Source organism: Copidosoma floridanum, unplaced genomic scaffold (genome assembly GCF_036245765.1).
Source record: "Copidosoma floridanum isolate Cflo_tuat_1 unplaced genomic scaffold, Cflo_Japanese_pri ptg000035l, whole genome shotgun sequence".
Lineage (NCBI taxonomy): Eukaryota > Metazoa > Arthropoda > Insecta > Hymenoptera > Encyrtidae > Copidosoma > Copidosoma floridanum.
Window position 1 is genome coordinate 3332886 of NW_028321912.1, and position 17647 is coordinate 3350532.

General features: G+C 36.4%; 1 protein-coding gene across 1 annotated transcript in view; it reads right to left on the reverse strand.

The window, feature by feature from the left end:
* The window catches only part of LOC106641451 (ras-related and estrogen-regulated growth inhibitor), a 115599-nt gene that overhangs the window by 3930 nt on the left and 94022 nt on the right, over positions 1-17647 (reverse strand). The window contains exon 4 of the mRNA XM_014355876.2: positions 9385-9566. Within this exon, the coding sequence (XP_014211362.1) occupies positions 9385-9566 (182 nt within the window). The remainder of the gene's footprint in view (positions 1-9384; positions 9567-17647) is intronic.

The following is a 17647-nucleotide window of genomic DNA, read 5'->3' on the forward strand; positions in this document are numbered from 1 at the left end:
ATTGAAACCAAAGCTATCAACTTAATTTTGGTTCGTACTAACTCATTCCGCTTGGAAATGTAAATTGTTGGAATCGCCAAAACTATAAAATTTCTGTTTCTATTTCTCTCTGACGACAAAAGTATAACGGTTGTTTTTTCCCAAAAAAAGGTATACAATATATGTATAGTATATCTCTAACGAGTCCTTACCGTTTTCCCTAAGCAAAAATCTTTCGATTCGTTCACGAAACGGATACAGGAAAATGTCACAGGATGACATCCCAATAATTATATTATTCCAAACATCGTTTTCCAAACGCCTTTAGGGCTACGCTCGAGCACAAAGGCCTCATAATACAAGTACACGAGATTACAAGCCTCCGTATACGGTCCAACGGCGACATTAGTAAGCCGTTATCGACAACGGGGATCTTGAAAATTTTCAACGCACGCCACCGTTTCTTTTCCCTCGCACTCATCTCTTTTGCGCTGTATGGCGACGAGCAATAGCATCTCTCGCGCGCGCTCATACATTATATTCCATCTCCTTTTCTACATGGGTGGAAAAACAGGTTGCCAACTGCTGCGTGTACGTATACGGGGCACAGTGGCAGCACCAGACGGTTGAAAATAAGAACAAGTGAAAAAAAAGAGACAAGCAAGAAAAACAAAAAAAAAGAAGAAGAGAACGGGAACCTCCAGAGGGAGACGTTAACATCTTGTTCGAGCGACGCCTGTGCTCTCTTTTCCGATAGGGGTGATGCTTTATTAATATGCATACGTACACGTGCGTGCGCACCTAACCTAAAACACATGTGCGCCCGTTGAGAAGAGACCTTTCCGAGTAATTATCGGTAATGCGACGGCTGCGTTGATAATGTCACGGATGAGTTGGCGATTGAGCTGTTTTCGAATACGCACGAAAGAGCACGCGGGGACTGCTTTTCTATTTTTCCTAGGGCAGATTGACGTTATTGAAGTCTAGCGATCGAGTATCGATTTTTCCCTTTCGAGCGAGCAATAAAAAAAAAAAAGGGAGAGTCGGTATAGCTTTTTATTTTTAGTTTTCCGCGACGAAAAGGGAGAAGATAAATATTAGCGAAAATTAGCTCTCGTTTACGTTGGGCTGGGCATTCAGCACAGCTGCTGCTGTGCGTATATACAGTGATATCTCGAGAGCCGCCGTGCAGGATATTCGAAATCACGCCCGACAAGCTGTTTATGACGTTATAATTAATTAGCCGCTAATTTAATCGAATCCGACTCGCGCGCTCGCTGTGCGTTACATATATACCTATGTTCTCTGCGTTTGTATAGATGCGTGCGAGTGTGTGTAATGCACGTCGGGCTGGAGATATAGTTATTTTTTTAACATAATTAATTAGAAAGCGGAATTCGATTACGGATTTTTCGAACTCGCGGCTGCTTACGTAACTTTACGGGCGTTACAGTGGCGTTAAAATATTTGCATACAGGAGCAGGTCTGTGAAAAAATGTGCTTCTTGGAAAAAAAAAGAAAAACTTTTATGAATTACATTGGTGGGACAAAGGTTTTTTCCTTCGACTTATGCCTTTAGACTACTAAACTATTTGGGAACAGTTAAAATAAACGTACTTTTTTGACGATTTTTGTTTATTATATTTATTAGGTTTAAATAAATTGTAAACATTTCTCATTTTTTGCTGAATCTGTAATTGTTGAATAAATACTAAGTCTTATCTTAGTATTATTATTATTATCTCTGATAAATTAGTTTTTTTTTTTTTTTTTAATTAAAATTGTTACAAATTCAAACATATAATTTTTACAAAAACCATTAGAAAAATCTTTAATAAGTACACCATATTTCAATTTTCAGATGTCCGCGAACTTTCCCATACCTATTTCAGGCACGTAAAAAAAAAAATCTTTACCCTCAGGGCGTGTTAAAAAAACATGATTTTTTTCACTTTCTTAAACTAGAAACCAATTTTTTGGGATTACTTATAAACATGCGTGCAAATTTGTTAATATATTAAAAGAAAATTCAGTAAAATTATATTAGGCATGGGAAATTTTTTAAGTCTTTTTTGGAGAAAAATAAAAAATTTTGTTTCAAATTCCGGTTTGCATATTATGTATATATTCATGCACTATGGGTGTACAAACTTATATAAATCCGGACATTAATGTGAGTCCATAGCAAACATATACGTTTTATAAGAGAACATCCGACTACGGTATTTTATATAGATATATTGTTCCGACGTAATTATCCGATCTCGGATTGATATACCGTATTCCATTTCAGTAAGAGATCGTGTTCGTGTATATGTATATATATATATATATATATATACGTGCTATACATGAGTAGTTCAAGCTCGTTTTGTTGGTGAAAATGAATGCATGCACTTAATATTAATCGGTGATCTGATTTCTCAGAAATCAAACTGGTGGACGCCAAAGAGAAGGGGGTCCCCTTGGAGTTCCAACTAATAATAATAAGGATCATTACAGCGAGGGTAATTCGAAGGAACATTAATAATATGATAATCAACTGATGTTATTAATGTCTCGTTGGACGAGTGGTTGGTTATCGTTATTGAGAAATATGTGCAACATCGACGCGTGGTTGTAACACTTGAATAATACATTGGATATGAGGATGACAAGTGGCGCCCTCGGATAGTGTCCGGAATCGTTATTTTGGGAGGTTTTCAAGTTTTCATTAGAAAATTAGTATTTTCACAAAATTTTCAATTTTATGATTTGCTGCCGAAAGTTTTAGATGCAATAGTTTTTGTAATGATACAACTAAAGAAATTGAGCTAAAAACTATTCTTTAACTGATGACTTCTAAAATAAGATACATTCAAAGCATACACTTGTAAAGGTTTAAACAAGGGTACGCAGTTATACTTCATTTTCTCTTTGGATAAACTTTTTTCTCTGAGGAAGATGTCGATGGGAATTCTCGTAAACTTTTGAATTTACAATTTTACTACCTCTACATTTGTACGTGATAATTTTCAATGTTTGAAATAAACTTTGTGAATAATCACTGAAAAAAATCAGGTGACGACTCCTCATACTTTTACGAAAATCCCTCTAATGCTGCCCAAGTGTACATTGCTTCAGCGATTATAAACATCCCAAGGACAATAAATTATAGTATACGAGCTCCCATCATTTAACCTAAAACCAGAAAGCGTCGATACGTTATCAGCCGAGTCTCTTTTGGGAACAAGAAAACTAAACGATCTTCTGCGCGATTCGCTCTCTGGTGATGCACATCACGATTTTCAAGGACACTTGCAACCACGTGCCCGTAGAGAGAAAGTCTCGCGTCTTTTCGCGTACATGGAGAGAACAAATTCGTACACCTAATACTTAAGTCGATATTTCTCAAGCGACAAGTAGTATAGTAGCACGTAGCAGCAGTTATAATGTTCTTTTTATTTAGTCCGCGGACAAACTGTTTTATCGCTGTACGCAGATAAGGGCTACGTACTCCAATTTCTTCTACTTGCAGTGATTAATTGTGGTTCTTTGAAGTACATTATAGGTACGGCCCCCCTCAGCCCCCCTCCTGACTGTACGCGTATAATAAGCGTATATAGCAAAGTTCGAGATTACAAAGAGTCACGTATGCTGGTAAAAAGTTTCTCGTGGACGAGAAATCGATACGTCAATCTTTCGCGACCGAATTTTGATGCGGTAGGTACTTTAGCACGCAGTCTCCCCTTTTTTTCGCGCTTGTTCGCATAAAATATACGCAGAACTGTGGATGCGTACACCGATACACGCGCACTTTTGTTTTCTCCTGCGGCTTTTGATTTATTTGCCGAGGTTCTCTTACCTCTTCTCTTTTCCTCCTCCTTTTTTTTTTTTTGATATATGGGTCAGACACCGCACGCGCGTGTTCCGCGTGTACCAGTGTCATAATGACACTCGCGCGTTCGTTTTTCTCCCGCCTTTTTTCCCCGACAGAGACTCAAGTAGGTGCTTACTTTCATTTTTGCTCCTAACCATGTATACGATAAATTCTCTCTGATACACGTTTCGGATGAAAATTTCCTTTCGGGAAACTCTCCTTGTCTCAAAATAAATTGATGAAAGTAAGTGCGTGGGAAGAAAAAAACGATGGAAGATCCATGTACGCGAACCTAACCTCAAACACAACATTGCGAAGCAGCTTTGAATTCCGGTGCAAATAAAATGATCACGAAAAAAATTCAGACCAATGATACGGTGAAGCAACTTTGTGGCAAGCACCTAATGAAACCGGCAGACCACCACCACAGACCGAAAAAAATGTCTGCAATCAATCTAAAACGTCTCGGGTTTTGTGTTTACTTGTGGACTGTCTCATTTTACACTCAACTCCCCCCCCCCTTCCTCTCTTTTGGAGAGGTTCGCCTATCAATTGCGATTGACGTTGCAATATCGTAAATCGAGACGCTGACATAAACTGGGTGTATATTATGGGCTTTAGAAAAGATTTGAGGCCCACCTTTTTGCATGACCATTGCATCTTGGGAACGCCGTATACCACACGAGGCTTTGGTTTCACACGTGGAAAATCATAATGTTTGTTCTCTTTTTGCTTTTTTGCATCCAACTTTGATTTGGTCATTAAATCTTGATTACGATACGTACGGATAAATAGTTTCGGAGGTTATGCAAGGAAAATGTCGAAAAAGATATATCGTGTGCGATTGCGTTAAATATATAAGAGTATTTAGAAATGCTTTGTTCTACTCTTTTCTAAAGGTTTCAAAAAAAATTTTTTGGTGATTCCTTTACTGAAAAATAGTGAATCCACCACTAGGAAGTAACAGAACAATTTGGAATTTTACGGTTCTTATTTTTGATAAAAAATCCATCCGCCTATTTACTTACGAGTATCAATTTTTAATAATGTTACAGTTTACTATATCTTAATTCTCGTTATGAAGCATAGAAAAGTTTTTCTTACAAAAACACGAATGTAACTAATTTTTAAACTAATTTAATTAAATTAATAAAAGTTTACGTAGATGATTTGTTGGCTTGCATTAAGATTTCGGAATCCGACAAGGTTTTAAATTATTTGAATTCAATTGATAAGCATATACAGTTTACTATGGAGACACCTAATAACAATAGCATAAATTATTTAGATATGACTTTAACATGGGATAATAATGGAAGCATTAAAACCAATTGGTTTCAGAAACCAACACATGCAAACCTATATTTGAATTATTGGTCACACTCTCCATTGTCACAAAAAATTGGAGTGATTTATTCTTTGGTCGATCGTGCAATTAAATTGTCAGACACTTGTTATCACAATAACAACCTAAAAAAGGTATATGAAATTTTGAAAGAAAACAATTACCCACCCGATTTCATAAAAAAACACGCAGAGAGAAGAAAAAAAATTATATATTATAATAATAAAAATGATAATGATAATAATTCAAATAAAAAATTATATGATGATAACAAAAACTATATTGTTTTACCGTATATAAAAAATTGTGATAGTAACTTCAAAAGTTTATTAAATAAAGTAAGTTATAAAACCATTTTTAAATCTGTAAATAAACAAAAATTCTTAAACCAATTAGGAAAAGACTCAATTAAAAATAAGGATAAAGTTTGTTCAGTCTATTGTATTAAATGTAAAAATTGTGATAAATGTTATGTTGGTCAGTCTAGTCGAGTCGTATCAAAAAGAATAAATGAACATAAGAGAGATGTGAAAAGTAAAAAGAACGAATCAGCTATTTTCAATCATGTACAGGACAATGGCCACTCATTTGATTTTGATAATTTTAAAGTTATAGATAATGAACCAAATTTTTATAAGCGTTTAATATCAGAAATGGTTTTTATAAAAAAATATAATACAGTTAACAAAGTTACAGATACACAAAGTTTAAGCTCAGTTTTTGAATTTTATATAAACAAATACTTATAACAATTTTCATAATTTGATAATTCATAACAATTTATATCCATCAATCTCTATTTATCAGTTAGTGGCCACTTTCCTTGATATTGAGTTTGATTCTTTAAAGTAAAAATAAACTCAGTTTCATAAATTACCGCTGATTTTGTACTACACCAGGTTCACCACTGTTGTAGTACTACACACACATGTTCTCACTTAGCTTTAAAAATAATTCCCATATATAGTACTATATCGCAGTTGAGTAGAATAAACATCTTACATTGACGACACTCTGCGATTATTGTTTAATATTGTAAGTAAAGATAAAACTTATATACATTGTTAGTGCGTTTTCTGTTGCGTACATCTTTATATACATATTCATATTACCATTGCTGTATATTAATTTTTAGTGACTTGATAAGGACTGCCTTGGAGTAGTCGAAACGTCGTTTTTCAAATAAAGTCAATTTGAACAGCATAGCCCTTAGTACTTGTCATTATTTATTGTAACTAATTTTGTAAAATTTACAAATGGTACTGTTACTCCTTCTAAGAAATACCTAAAATGTAACTACTCTTTGCGAGAAAAACGACTGTGCTAAACATTTCTGAAAGCATAACCTCAATCGTATAATTCATTTAAATTCGAGAACTGTGCTTTGCGGTTTTGACAAAATTACTCCCTCGGATCGAAAATCAAAGTTCTCATAGAACAGTGCCAGTAAGTAACGCTAACATCTTTTACACGATTTATAAAACGCGTCGTGTAAACAACGGTTACTATACAATAATAGTATGTCGCTACGATACAGTAGCGATTTCTCTTAGAATTTCCACGCAATCAAAGCCAATAATAGCCGCAACGCTTTGACTTCTCCTTATACCAGTTATCGCACAAAACCCGTTATGTACACTCAAACAAGCAGAGCTTGCGGGTAGCTCGCGCGTCTTCGCTTTTGTGTACGCCTCGCGTGCGTAAGTACCAACCTACACACGTACTTGTTCATTATATTACGGGGATGTGAGAATTATGACTCCCGAAGAGTCCGGCGGAGACAGTGAGTTTATACGCGCACGCGTGTGTATTTATATACGAGCGGTATACGGTTAAAACGGTAAGTTACCACTGCCGTCAGTTTTACGAGGTGTCTTTTTTTTTACAGTGATTTGAGACTTTTGCATTCTGAAGCAATTCATGGTGTTTTTTATTGGATGTTAAGTAAAACAGAGTTCGTTTATTTTTTTTTTTTCGTCGTAAAAGGAAGTTGGGGTGTTGTTGAGAATTTTTTTTTTTTCATAACATAAATATGTAGTAGAAGTAACCCTCTAGCTGGATAGAACCTATCAATTTCATGACGTTTACGTATCAGTTATACACTATTACCACAGTTTGAAAATAAAGCATCGATACTTCAGTCACGTTCAAAAATAAAGCGTTCGAAGACCCATAAGTAGAAATCATATAAAAAATTACCCCCAGAGTGTGGGAGTGCAGTCAGCTTGACATCAAAGCTGTCAAGTATTACTGCACACATCGATCAACACAGGCATACATTACATATGGTTGTATATTTTACTCAATGTGTACAGTTCAAGTTTATAGATGTGGAGAGTACTTTATAGTTTGGTACCCCTACTTAACTAACAGAGCGTGTTTTCAATTGAAGTAGACAAACGAATGTGGTGATGACCTAAAGCCCCTAAAATTGCTGCAAATTTCTTCAGAACTGGCTTAAATCAGTAAATAGTGTTTACTACAATCCAATACACGCTCTGTTAGTTAAATATAAGGGTACAAGTTTTTTTTTGCATGACGCAACGTCATAAAAGATTTAGTAAATTTTTAGAGGGATCGACAAGTTGTTGCAACAAAATAAAAGAACAGGCTCAATTGAATGTATATAAGTATACTCGTCCATGCAAAGCAGTTGCCGGTGCTGCCGCATGTTCGCTCCCCCTAACCGCTTTCTAGTTTCCCCACGCTAATTGTGATGAACGTCCTTAATTCGTATTCTCCGATAAAATTATGTGAGAATTGACTTTATTTTAAAAACTAATGGATTTCCATGGGTGCAACAATTATAACTGACACTCTCAAACTTGTTTCGAACCAACGTAAATCACAGCCCACATCTTTGTTGTTTATATACTTCTATTAAAATTCTCACAATCAACAAAAAAAAAAATTATTCCGAACAGAAACTTGAAAGAAACAAAAATCAAACAAACAAAATACCAGCTAAGCCTACACCAACAAAAAAAAATTTCACTGAAATTCAATTTCAGCGCCAAGTCGGTCATCGATCACCCGTCGCGTAAGGGATACGTTCTAACAATTACTTGCGGCTCTATACGCAATGCATTATAAATCAAAGCAGCCGTGTCGCTAGCGAAGCGCATCCTCAACACCGTATCGTATGTAGTCACCGTGATATGCGAGACGAAGCCGTTTATTTCATTCGACGCCTCGAGCTGTCGCTACCGGCGATGAAAAAACGCGAAACAAAAAAAAAATATCTGCAAACCCCTCATTGTTCGAGTGTAGAGAATATTATATTGGGACACCCACGCGACAACCCTGCACTCGGCTTTGACAAAAGGATGAAGAAAAAAAGAAGTGTGACAGAAGCGCGCCACCGTAAGAGCATCTCTCATCTTTTCAAATCGCATTGTGCTCATATAAAAGCTCGGGGCGGATTATAATGTAGGAGAGAGAGAGAAGAGCCGGCCGAGTTTATATGCGCGTGCGCGCGCCCGTAAATGAGAAAAACCGGTTCTTCCCCGTGCTCACGTGTATACATGTATACACACGTGTACTTGTTTATTTTTTCATTTCTTCTTACGCGCGCTCGTCTTCTTCTGCCCTCCGTACGGATGTCTCTTTGTCTTATAATACGCATCAGCTAGTCTTCTTATCCGAGAGCGCAAATACTTATCCGACGGTACACGTTCGAGGAATCGTCAGCCTAGCTCATCCCGCGATGTCAAGACGTCAGGGTCGAGGTCAGGGTTATTATGCATTGCTGGGCTTGATGACGTGACGTTTCGAGAATGCGTGCGTGCTTATCTCCCTTGGTTGCATGAAAAGGGTCAGAGAGCGGGTGTGCGTAATTGAATTTTCGGAAAAATACTAAAGTTCCACTATATGCGCTTATGGTCGGTATAATATGATGTGACTGATAACAGCAGGTATGAAGGTTAATTTAAATCAGCAACCGTGTAACTTGGAAAAGATCGTGTTTTTTTTTTTTCTCGTCAGAGTAATCGTGTTCTCAACAATGAACATCCACTCACGAGGATGGATGGTATCGCGCTTGTTTTCAGTTGGATTTTGATTTTCAAATGCATAATCGTCTGTTTATCTCAAACCGATTTTTACCGGAAACTCGCCAACAAAAAACAAAATTAAAATCTTTTACAAACCGCAACAACAGCGATAACATACACACGTGGAACAATGTAGGTACAGTACTCACCGAGCGTGATCGAGATCGCGCTTGTTGCCGAGCAGCAGTGCGGTGAAATAGGACGGCAGCCTGAGATCGGTGAGCTGCTTGAGAAGACCCCGAGCCTCCTGGAAGCTGCGCTTGCACGTCACACTGTAGACTATGACGAAGGCCTCGCCCCATCTTATGTGCGAGTACAAACAGCCGTTTTCCTGTGAGGACGAAATTATGTAGATGTTACTTGGTGCAGTTCTTACGAAAAATTTTTAATGAGACTGTCTTTTTTTTGTTCTTCGTTCTTATCGACGATGTGTTTCGCTATCTGTGCCTTGAATTTAATAATTTTTTTGGGTTATTAGCTCGGAAATATTGTTAATGATCGTTTGAAAACAAAAAAGAAAATACTCATTATGAAAAATATTCACGTGAGCGACATTTTCCAATTTGACGACATTACTAACAGGTGGTTAGTCATTGCATATTTATTTAGCCTTTTAGCCTGTATAATTGTGTACTGATACACTTTTTACAAACTCAAGTTGGTTAAATACAATTACTGGTGAATCAATTAATCATACGATATTTCAGTCAACTGAAAGTAACACTTTAGTCAGCTGTATAGTTTTGAGGTTATAAATTATAAATAGTTCTATCTGATTTTAAAATTAAATGGATTGGTAATGATTCTGCAATCAAAGTTTTGGTTCAATGACGTTCGAAGTTGCATTTAAAAGTACACTCTTCCTTAAAAAAAAAAAAAAAAATCATCATATAACCGTTAATTACAGTAATCGAACATACCAGATTATAATGAGCAGTCTCAAACTGAGCTCACTCACGCACAAAATCGTTGCTCTTAAAGGAAAAAAAAAGAAGCAACATCGAGATTAAAATATGCACTCTTTCTCATAACAGTTATTAAGATCAACAATATCAATTGCATAATTATACGGGTACGCAACGTGCATGCGGGTCCTGTAATAATACATGAATAACCGAAGAAGGAAGGGGGTTAGTGTGCAATATTTGAATTTCAATGAACAGTAAAAAAGCGTGTCAGAAGGAAGGGATGGGGAGGGGGGGGGCGAGAAGCCGGCCGGCGCCGGGTGAAATATGTAATACACGCGCTTGTACAATGAGCCGAAGCGACATGAGAGCCTATACACGTGCGAATACGTGTGTATACAAGCAGTCGTTGTGTGTACACAACAAGAGTATGCGAAAAGTTCATAAATATTTATTGACCGATTGTACGTCTAGGCTGCGTCATTGTACACGGTTGCACGCTGTTTTTCCACTCGTCAAACTATTCGATCATGGATTGCAAATTCTTAGTAAGATATTCATCAATCAAGTGATAGAAAATACGTTGTGTCAGAACGTAGATTTGAGGAGTCAGTTTTGAGATTCTTGTTGATAAGATTGAAATCCACCCATCCCACCTGTGTACTTATGGAAAAATGTATCAAGTTTGCATCGCTTTACTAAAGGGACCGATGTAGATACATCGCTTTTATCTCGATCTTTACGTTTACGTGGAGGTTAGGTGACGTCATTCCGATGCCCAGCACGCTGATCCAATCTTGTTTTACTGAATCAATTTTAGAATATTTTAGTTGATCTTAGGTATGTTAAACCACTCCACGTATCGTTTATATTATTTGTTTGGTTCATCTATTCCACTGTCCCGATCGATGGGTTGCATAGTTTTTTGGCTTTTAGATAAAAATCATCAAAAAATAAATACATAATGTTAGCGTGAGAATTGTATCTCTAGGAAATGCATGATTTTATCATACTGGTACCAATCTTACAAACGATTTTATCAACAGATGTGCAGTGTGATCAACATTTAAACAGTAGAAACAAGGCGAACAAACTCCAAGAATGGAACAAATAGTATGAACCGAACAAATGCTAGTGGCATGTAACCTCTTCGATTTCAAATCCACATTAAACTCGCGACTATGGCATAAGTTAAAGTAATAAGGTTAAAAAATAAAACGAAGCGAGTTCACGACACGGGAAAAAAAGAGAGGGCCAAGGGGGCGGAGCACGACAATGTAGAGAACCGTTACAGTCTTACCCAGTGCCCAAAAATTAATCTCTCTTTGGGCCTGAACAAATCAGTGGAGCCCGAATAATGCAGTACAGGAAGAAGAGGAAAAAAAAAAAAACAAAGTGACCCAGGCTGGGGGAAGGGTAAAAAAGCTAATTATTTTTTTTTCCCGCTCTCCGCGAAACCCACGCGTGAAAGCATTACAACAGCGAGCGTTGTTGTACCCATACGTATAAGTGCTCCGTAATTGCGAATTAATGTTTACGACTGTCCAAATTTCGCAAAGTTTGTAAAGTACCAGCTCAACGGATGCAGAAGGGGGGGGGGAGTGAGAAGTTGTAAATACTTTAACGACGCGCGCATTCACGGGGCGACATGATGAGCTCATTCACGGTTTCTTTCCTGACGGTTGAGGTTATGTTGCCTTGGAAATATATATCGTTACGACGCGAAATAGTAGTCGTTCCGATGTAATTAAGGCCGCGTCGGAGGGCCCATTTTTTTTTATCCTCCCCTCCCTTTCTTCCTCTTCTTCTGCCTTTAATCTCTCGGGCAGATGAAAAAAAAAAAAACGCTCGCGTCGCTTGGCGTGTAAATTCACGCGCTTCCGAGTTATTAAAAAAACGCGTGAAATATACATGTGCGCGCGTGGTATCACACGTTATTAATCTTCCTGCGTATATGTGTATATGTGCGACTAAAATTAATCCAGCCCCCTACTGGCTACCACGGTAAGCCACAATTCAAGCAGTGCGTGAAATTACACGCGCGAAAAAGTTAAACAAACAAAAACAATGATAATGATAATAGCATACTCGGTGCGAGAAAATCCAGAGGTGCGATCTTATTTTCCGGCACTGCAGTGCGATTGTCGGCTCCTAGCCGAGGAATCGGGATAAATTTATGCGGTGCTTCATTAAGGGTCGGGAAAAAAGGGGGGCAAGGAGCGTTAGCAGTTGCGTTATCTTATCTGTCGAGTCGCGCGTGTAATGCGAGTGGGCGAAGATTCTTCTTCTGTGCGCCGCGGCTGGGCTATTAATATATTATACGCGGGGAACTTTGTGCCGCGAGGATTTTTCGGATGCGTCGTCGGGAAAGATATAGGGGTGCACGGAGGATGATTTGTGAAGGAAAAAGACGATGCGAGTAATTGATGCTGCGGAGCGTGCGAGTGTATACGCTTTAATGGTATTTATTCGTCTGTTTTTTAAAAAATTTTTTGTTTCGTGTAAAATGATTCGTATCTTTGTTGGTCGATCAAGATGGGCTTACAATTTTTTTAGGATCTAAAGAGTTTCATGCTATTGTGCACTACAGTGCACTTGTGAGCATGATGCGATTGAAGGTTTTGACAAAGTAACTACGTTTTTTTACAAAAATGTTTAAAGACTGATTTTTAGTGTGATTTACGCACGTTATTTTATAGCTGTTATTTGATTAGAAATAAATGATGTTTCTTTATTAATAATAAGTGTAACAATTTTCGAAAAATTTATTGTCCCTTGAGTAACAGTTTTTTATTCGTTGTGTTATTGGTTAAGATAAATTACGTGGTTATTTTAGGGTGTTCGTAAAAAACAATTGTATTATATTACAGTATTATTTGATATATTTAATGAAATAAATCAACAGTATAAGAACCTTAAATAGTACGATTCTGTTCGTTGCTTCTTAAAAAAAATATAATGAAAGAAGGAGATGAATAATTGTATTTGATGAAAGTTAATATTAAATTAAATTACACTGTATTTATGACTACATTTTGTAACTTTACCATGCCACTTGTGTCAAAAAAAAAAAACTTTAACTATTATTTATTTATGGAACAACTGTATAGGTAAAATATAAGTTCACACAGACTAAAAATCAGAAAAAAAATGTTAGAAAAATTTTGTTTTCTTTGAATAGTGTAGTATTGTTATTAAATAATAAAATATTTCTAATCCCTTTGTCCTCTTAATGAATTGTATGCAACAAAGTGAAAATAATAGTTTTACTCGTTTTTGAAAATAGACATGTTTTTTTGTGATGGTAAAATTTTTTACATAGATGCATTGTCATTTTTAGAACCTCACAATATCAAAATTATGTTGATTCAACTTGATTTCATAAAAAAAAAAAAAAAAATACAAATACAACTATCACTTTAACAACCTAACCATTGGAAAGCATAGGCTCATCATATATAACCTGGAATTTGTATACTGTTAACTAATGCAAGTTAGAAATTTGATATTCAAATAAGTAAAAATCTACTCTTTAAAATAGGTCATTTTATAGAGCATAAAAACAACAGGATGACATTTTTTTGAATATCCAAAGAAAATTAAACTGGTCAGATTCACTAAAAAATATGTTTTATAATAGTTCAGTAGACATTCTAACGCGATAGAATATTTTAGTAAATAATAAAGAAAAGCGCAATTGCAAGCGATCAGACGATTGGACGTAATTGATCAAGATGTTGCATAAAAACGATTCGTGCGAGGCTCGAAGTTGCGTACAATTTTTTAGATCCTATTTTTACTTTAGAGAAAAAAAAATTACAGGTTTTTCAACTTCTAATAAACTACCAGATTACAATTTAATAGAGCAACAAAACGGAATAATTTATAGCAGTTTCAAGTGTTTGGAAACTTCGACACCGAAGCAACATAATCAATTTTTTTTCTTCGGCAGACCGAAATTAATTGAGCTGCAACTCAAACGCGCATATGACTCAAAAGAAAGAAAGAAAAAAAAATTCGTTCATAATGTATACACTCGAGACGTCGCGCGGCCCAAATCGAAGTTGAACAGCAACAAATTTCCCTAATTAAGTTAAATCGCCCAAATCAGTCATGCCGGATCGAATGGATTTTAATGTTACATAAAAGCACCGGTCGAACACCGCACGCATGTAACGCGTACAAATCGCGTGCGCCACGACCTCCCGACTCGATCGGGAACGCGCTTAATGTTATTTACGCCTCTCCGCGTGGGCAATAATATTCCCCCTCTTTTTTCATTCAATCGAAAAAGTCACTTATAATTGCTCTTCCGATCTTACCGATCTCCTTACCGATTTAAATCTTTTGCTCCCGTCGGTCCCGTGTGTTCTTGAATGAATCATTAAAATTTTGTAACACTCAGGTGTGTATATGTATGCATAGTCGACCTAACCTTAATGAAGTTCTATAACCTATAACCTATACATTATGACTCTCTACAGAGTTTTTTGTCCGTAAAATTATAATATACATTGTAAATTATTTATTTAAAGTATTGAACTACTTGAAATTGGCTCTTTAATTTCCATCGAAATTCTACAACAGCATCTCTGCACGGAATAACGTGCATAACTTTCATTCCGTGCAAGTGGAGCAGTTGACAAGCTATCTCCTCTTTCAAGAGGAGTTGAAATGATTTCAGATTTGAAACAAAAAGTTTTAACGATTTTAAAACTCATTCAAAATAATATTACTAGCGAACTTATGAAAAAATTAATATAATTTAGTATCGATTTCAAATAGGTTTGAAATATAGAATTACCATAAATATCAGAGTAAATATGCATACGTTTTATAATAGAAAATGGTGTTAATGCGAAGGAAAAAGACGAACGGTTTAAATGCTAATATCATTTTTTGTCAAAGTTGTCCCATCAGAAAAAGGAATAACATTGAATCTATTTTTTTTTTAACCCAACCAAGTATGTATAGGTACAATATTACCGATTCGACTAGTACACGATATATTTTTTATAAAGTTAAAAACATTTATCTATATTGATTTTGATTCTGTAACGATTTTGTTAATTACGCGAGACGTCGATCAATTGATTATTCCAATAATTTCACTAAACTTCAGATTGATCTTTCAAAAGGAGTCCAAACGGATTTAATGGACCAAACAGCCAATCGGACGCGGTAAGCAAGTGCGCGCGTCGAGAATCAAGCGACGTTTACTTCGGCGTTGCACAATCGCAGCCTCTGACACAATATAGGCCTCCGGTGTACTTACGAGGTTTTAGTCGAGAGCCGTTTCGTATACACATACACCACCGAGGCGTGTATACTGTTGTCGATCTATCGCCGATTTTCTCGAGCACCTACAGCAGGTTTCTCGAGAAAAATTATACAATATGCAGTGCAAGTGTGTGTACATGTACGGAAACACAAATGCGCACTCACTGTACCTCTGGAGCTCATTTGCATGGTGCATGATACATATATATCCATACACCAGCAGTGCATATATATACGTATATTCGTATGCATATGAGTTGGAGACTTTTGGTGGTGTATTTATAAACGCGGGCGCTCGCCGTGAAATCTCGCTCGGTTATTTGCTTGACTCGCGTCTGGCCCATTTTCCCCGGCGCTGAATAAATTTTAACGCCGGTGAATACGCGACGCGTCGTGCATATGTGGGCAAGTCCACGGAAAAATCGGTTTGGAGATGAGGCCCTACGAAAAAGGGGTGCCGTGCGAGACTTATATATATACTCTTGTTTGGACAGTCAAGGTTATGTAGTAAAAACGCTTGTGTAGACATTTTTTGGGGATTTTAAAAGAGAGAACGAAGTCTTTCTGTTCTTAATACAGTAAAGACTAAAATTAAAAATAATGCTGGTAGTTGGTTTTCGACGTCAACACCTACGATAATTATTAAACTCAGTTGCCAAAGTAACACCTCAACAATAACCTCATAATATAGGTTAGGAATATAATTATGACGCATGCGGCAGCGTATATGAAACAAAGAATTATGGCTTTTTGTGACATGAACTGGAGAACGAAAAGTGTATATATACCTCAATAATACTGATACTTTAATTAATTGGAGTATTGCAACTTCAAATTTTGGAAAATGCGCAAAAATATGTCTGAAACTATGTACATTATATGTATATTGAAAGTTCAAAAATATGTTTATAAAACCTGTCTGACTTGATCGGTATATTGAAATCGATATGAAGCTTATAAAAAAGGTTCTTCAGTTTGTATTGTAAAGAACTACAAAAAAACTGAACGTAATACTATGTTCAATAACACCTGCAGTACGAGGTGCAAGAAAACAGCTCTAATGAAATTGAAAACAAAAAAGTCCAAATCAACTGTACTTAACACTAGGATGTTGTGCACGAAAGAAATCTTAGCTAAAATCTACTTAGTCAGTTCCATCTGGAGAAACGTTTTTCGTAGATTTGCTCGTACTCCTACCTACATGTATACAGGTACAACCGCCTTGCGAAGGTCGGCCACGGTGTTTTTTCTTCTGTTTTTCAACACATACACGCATACCCGCGCGCAAGAGGTTTAATTCACCATACCGATTTTTGTGGGAAGCTTTTAAAAACCTGGCGCCTGCATAGCTATATTCTTCCGTATCTCTTGGCGAGTGGACTTTATGTAAACGCAGCATATATATAGACTGAAAAGGCAGTACAGATTGGAATTTGTTAGATGCTGCTACGGATAAAGATTTTTTTTCCCTTATTTATTCATGTAAATCTTTATCGCTCCTCCAAGCTGTTTTATGGTTTTTAAAAGTTACAATAGGAGGTGCGAGTGAGATGTAAGTGGTTCATTTTTTTTCAAATTACAGCCGTAAAATGCCAAACCGAAGTGATAGCGCTGCGAAATACGACTTTGAGTGAGACATTTTTATCATCACTAAAACCTCATCACTACAACAGAATTATCTGCAATAGCCTCTTTTATAATTTCTTCTTTACCTTAAATGTTGAAATTTCGTTGTTTTTCTAACTTTGTTTTGAGTTTTTCACTCATCATCATAATTATTTATCCCTGCTTTTTGCTCCGCATCATTGCCAAGCCGTTTGATGTAAAACAAATATTTAAGATAAATGTACCAAAGCTTGGCCACCAAAAAATTAGTCCCAAAGCTGGGCTACAATTACAATTTAACCATTCGCGCGAATTTCTGCAGCTGTAAAAAAAATTTTTTTTAATATTCACGCTTAGAAATCACAATATACACTTTATTGTTAATTTTGATGATACTTTAATCCAAGAATTTTTCAAAAGTGTTTCTAGAAAGTGACTGATCGGCTGGCGAGGCTTTGGGACATCTGTCAACGTAACGTTTCCTGCGTTTACAAAAAATTATTTCTTCTGGTTACAGTTTAGAATAGCGGCATAACTATCAAATAATACCGATGAAGACTTGTACTTTTTCTAATATTGATGGTGTACTTAAGAAATTGACCGACTCAGGTGGCCAAGCATT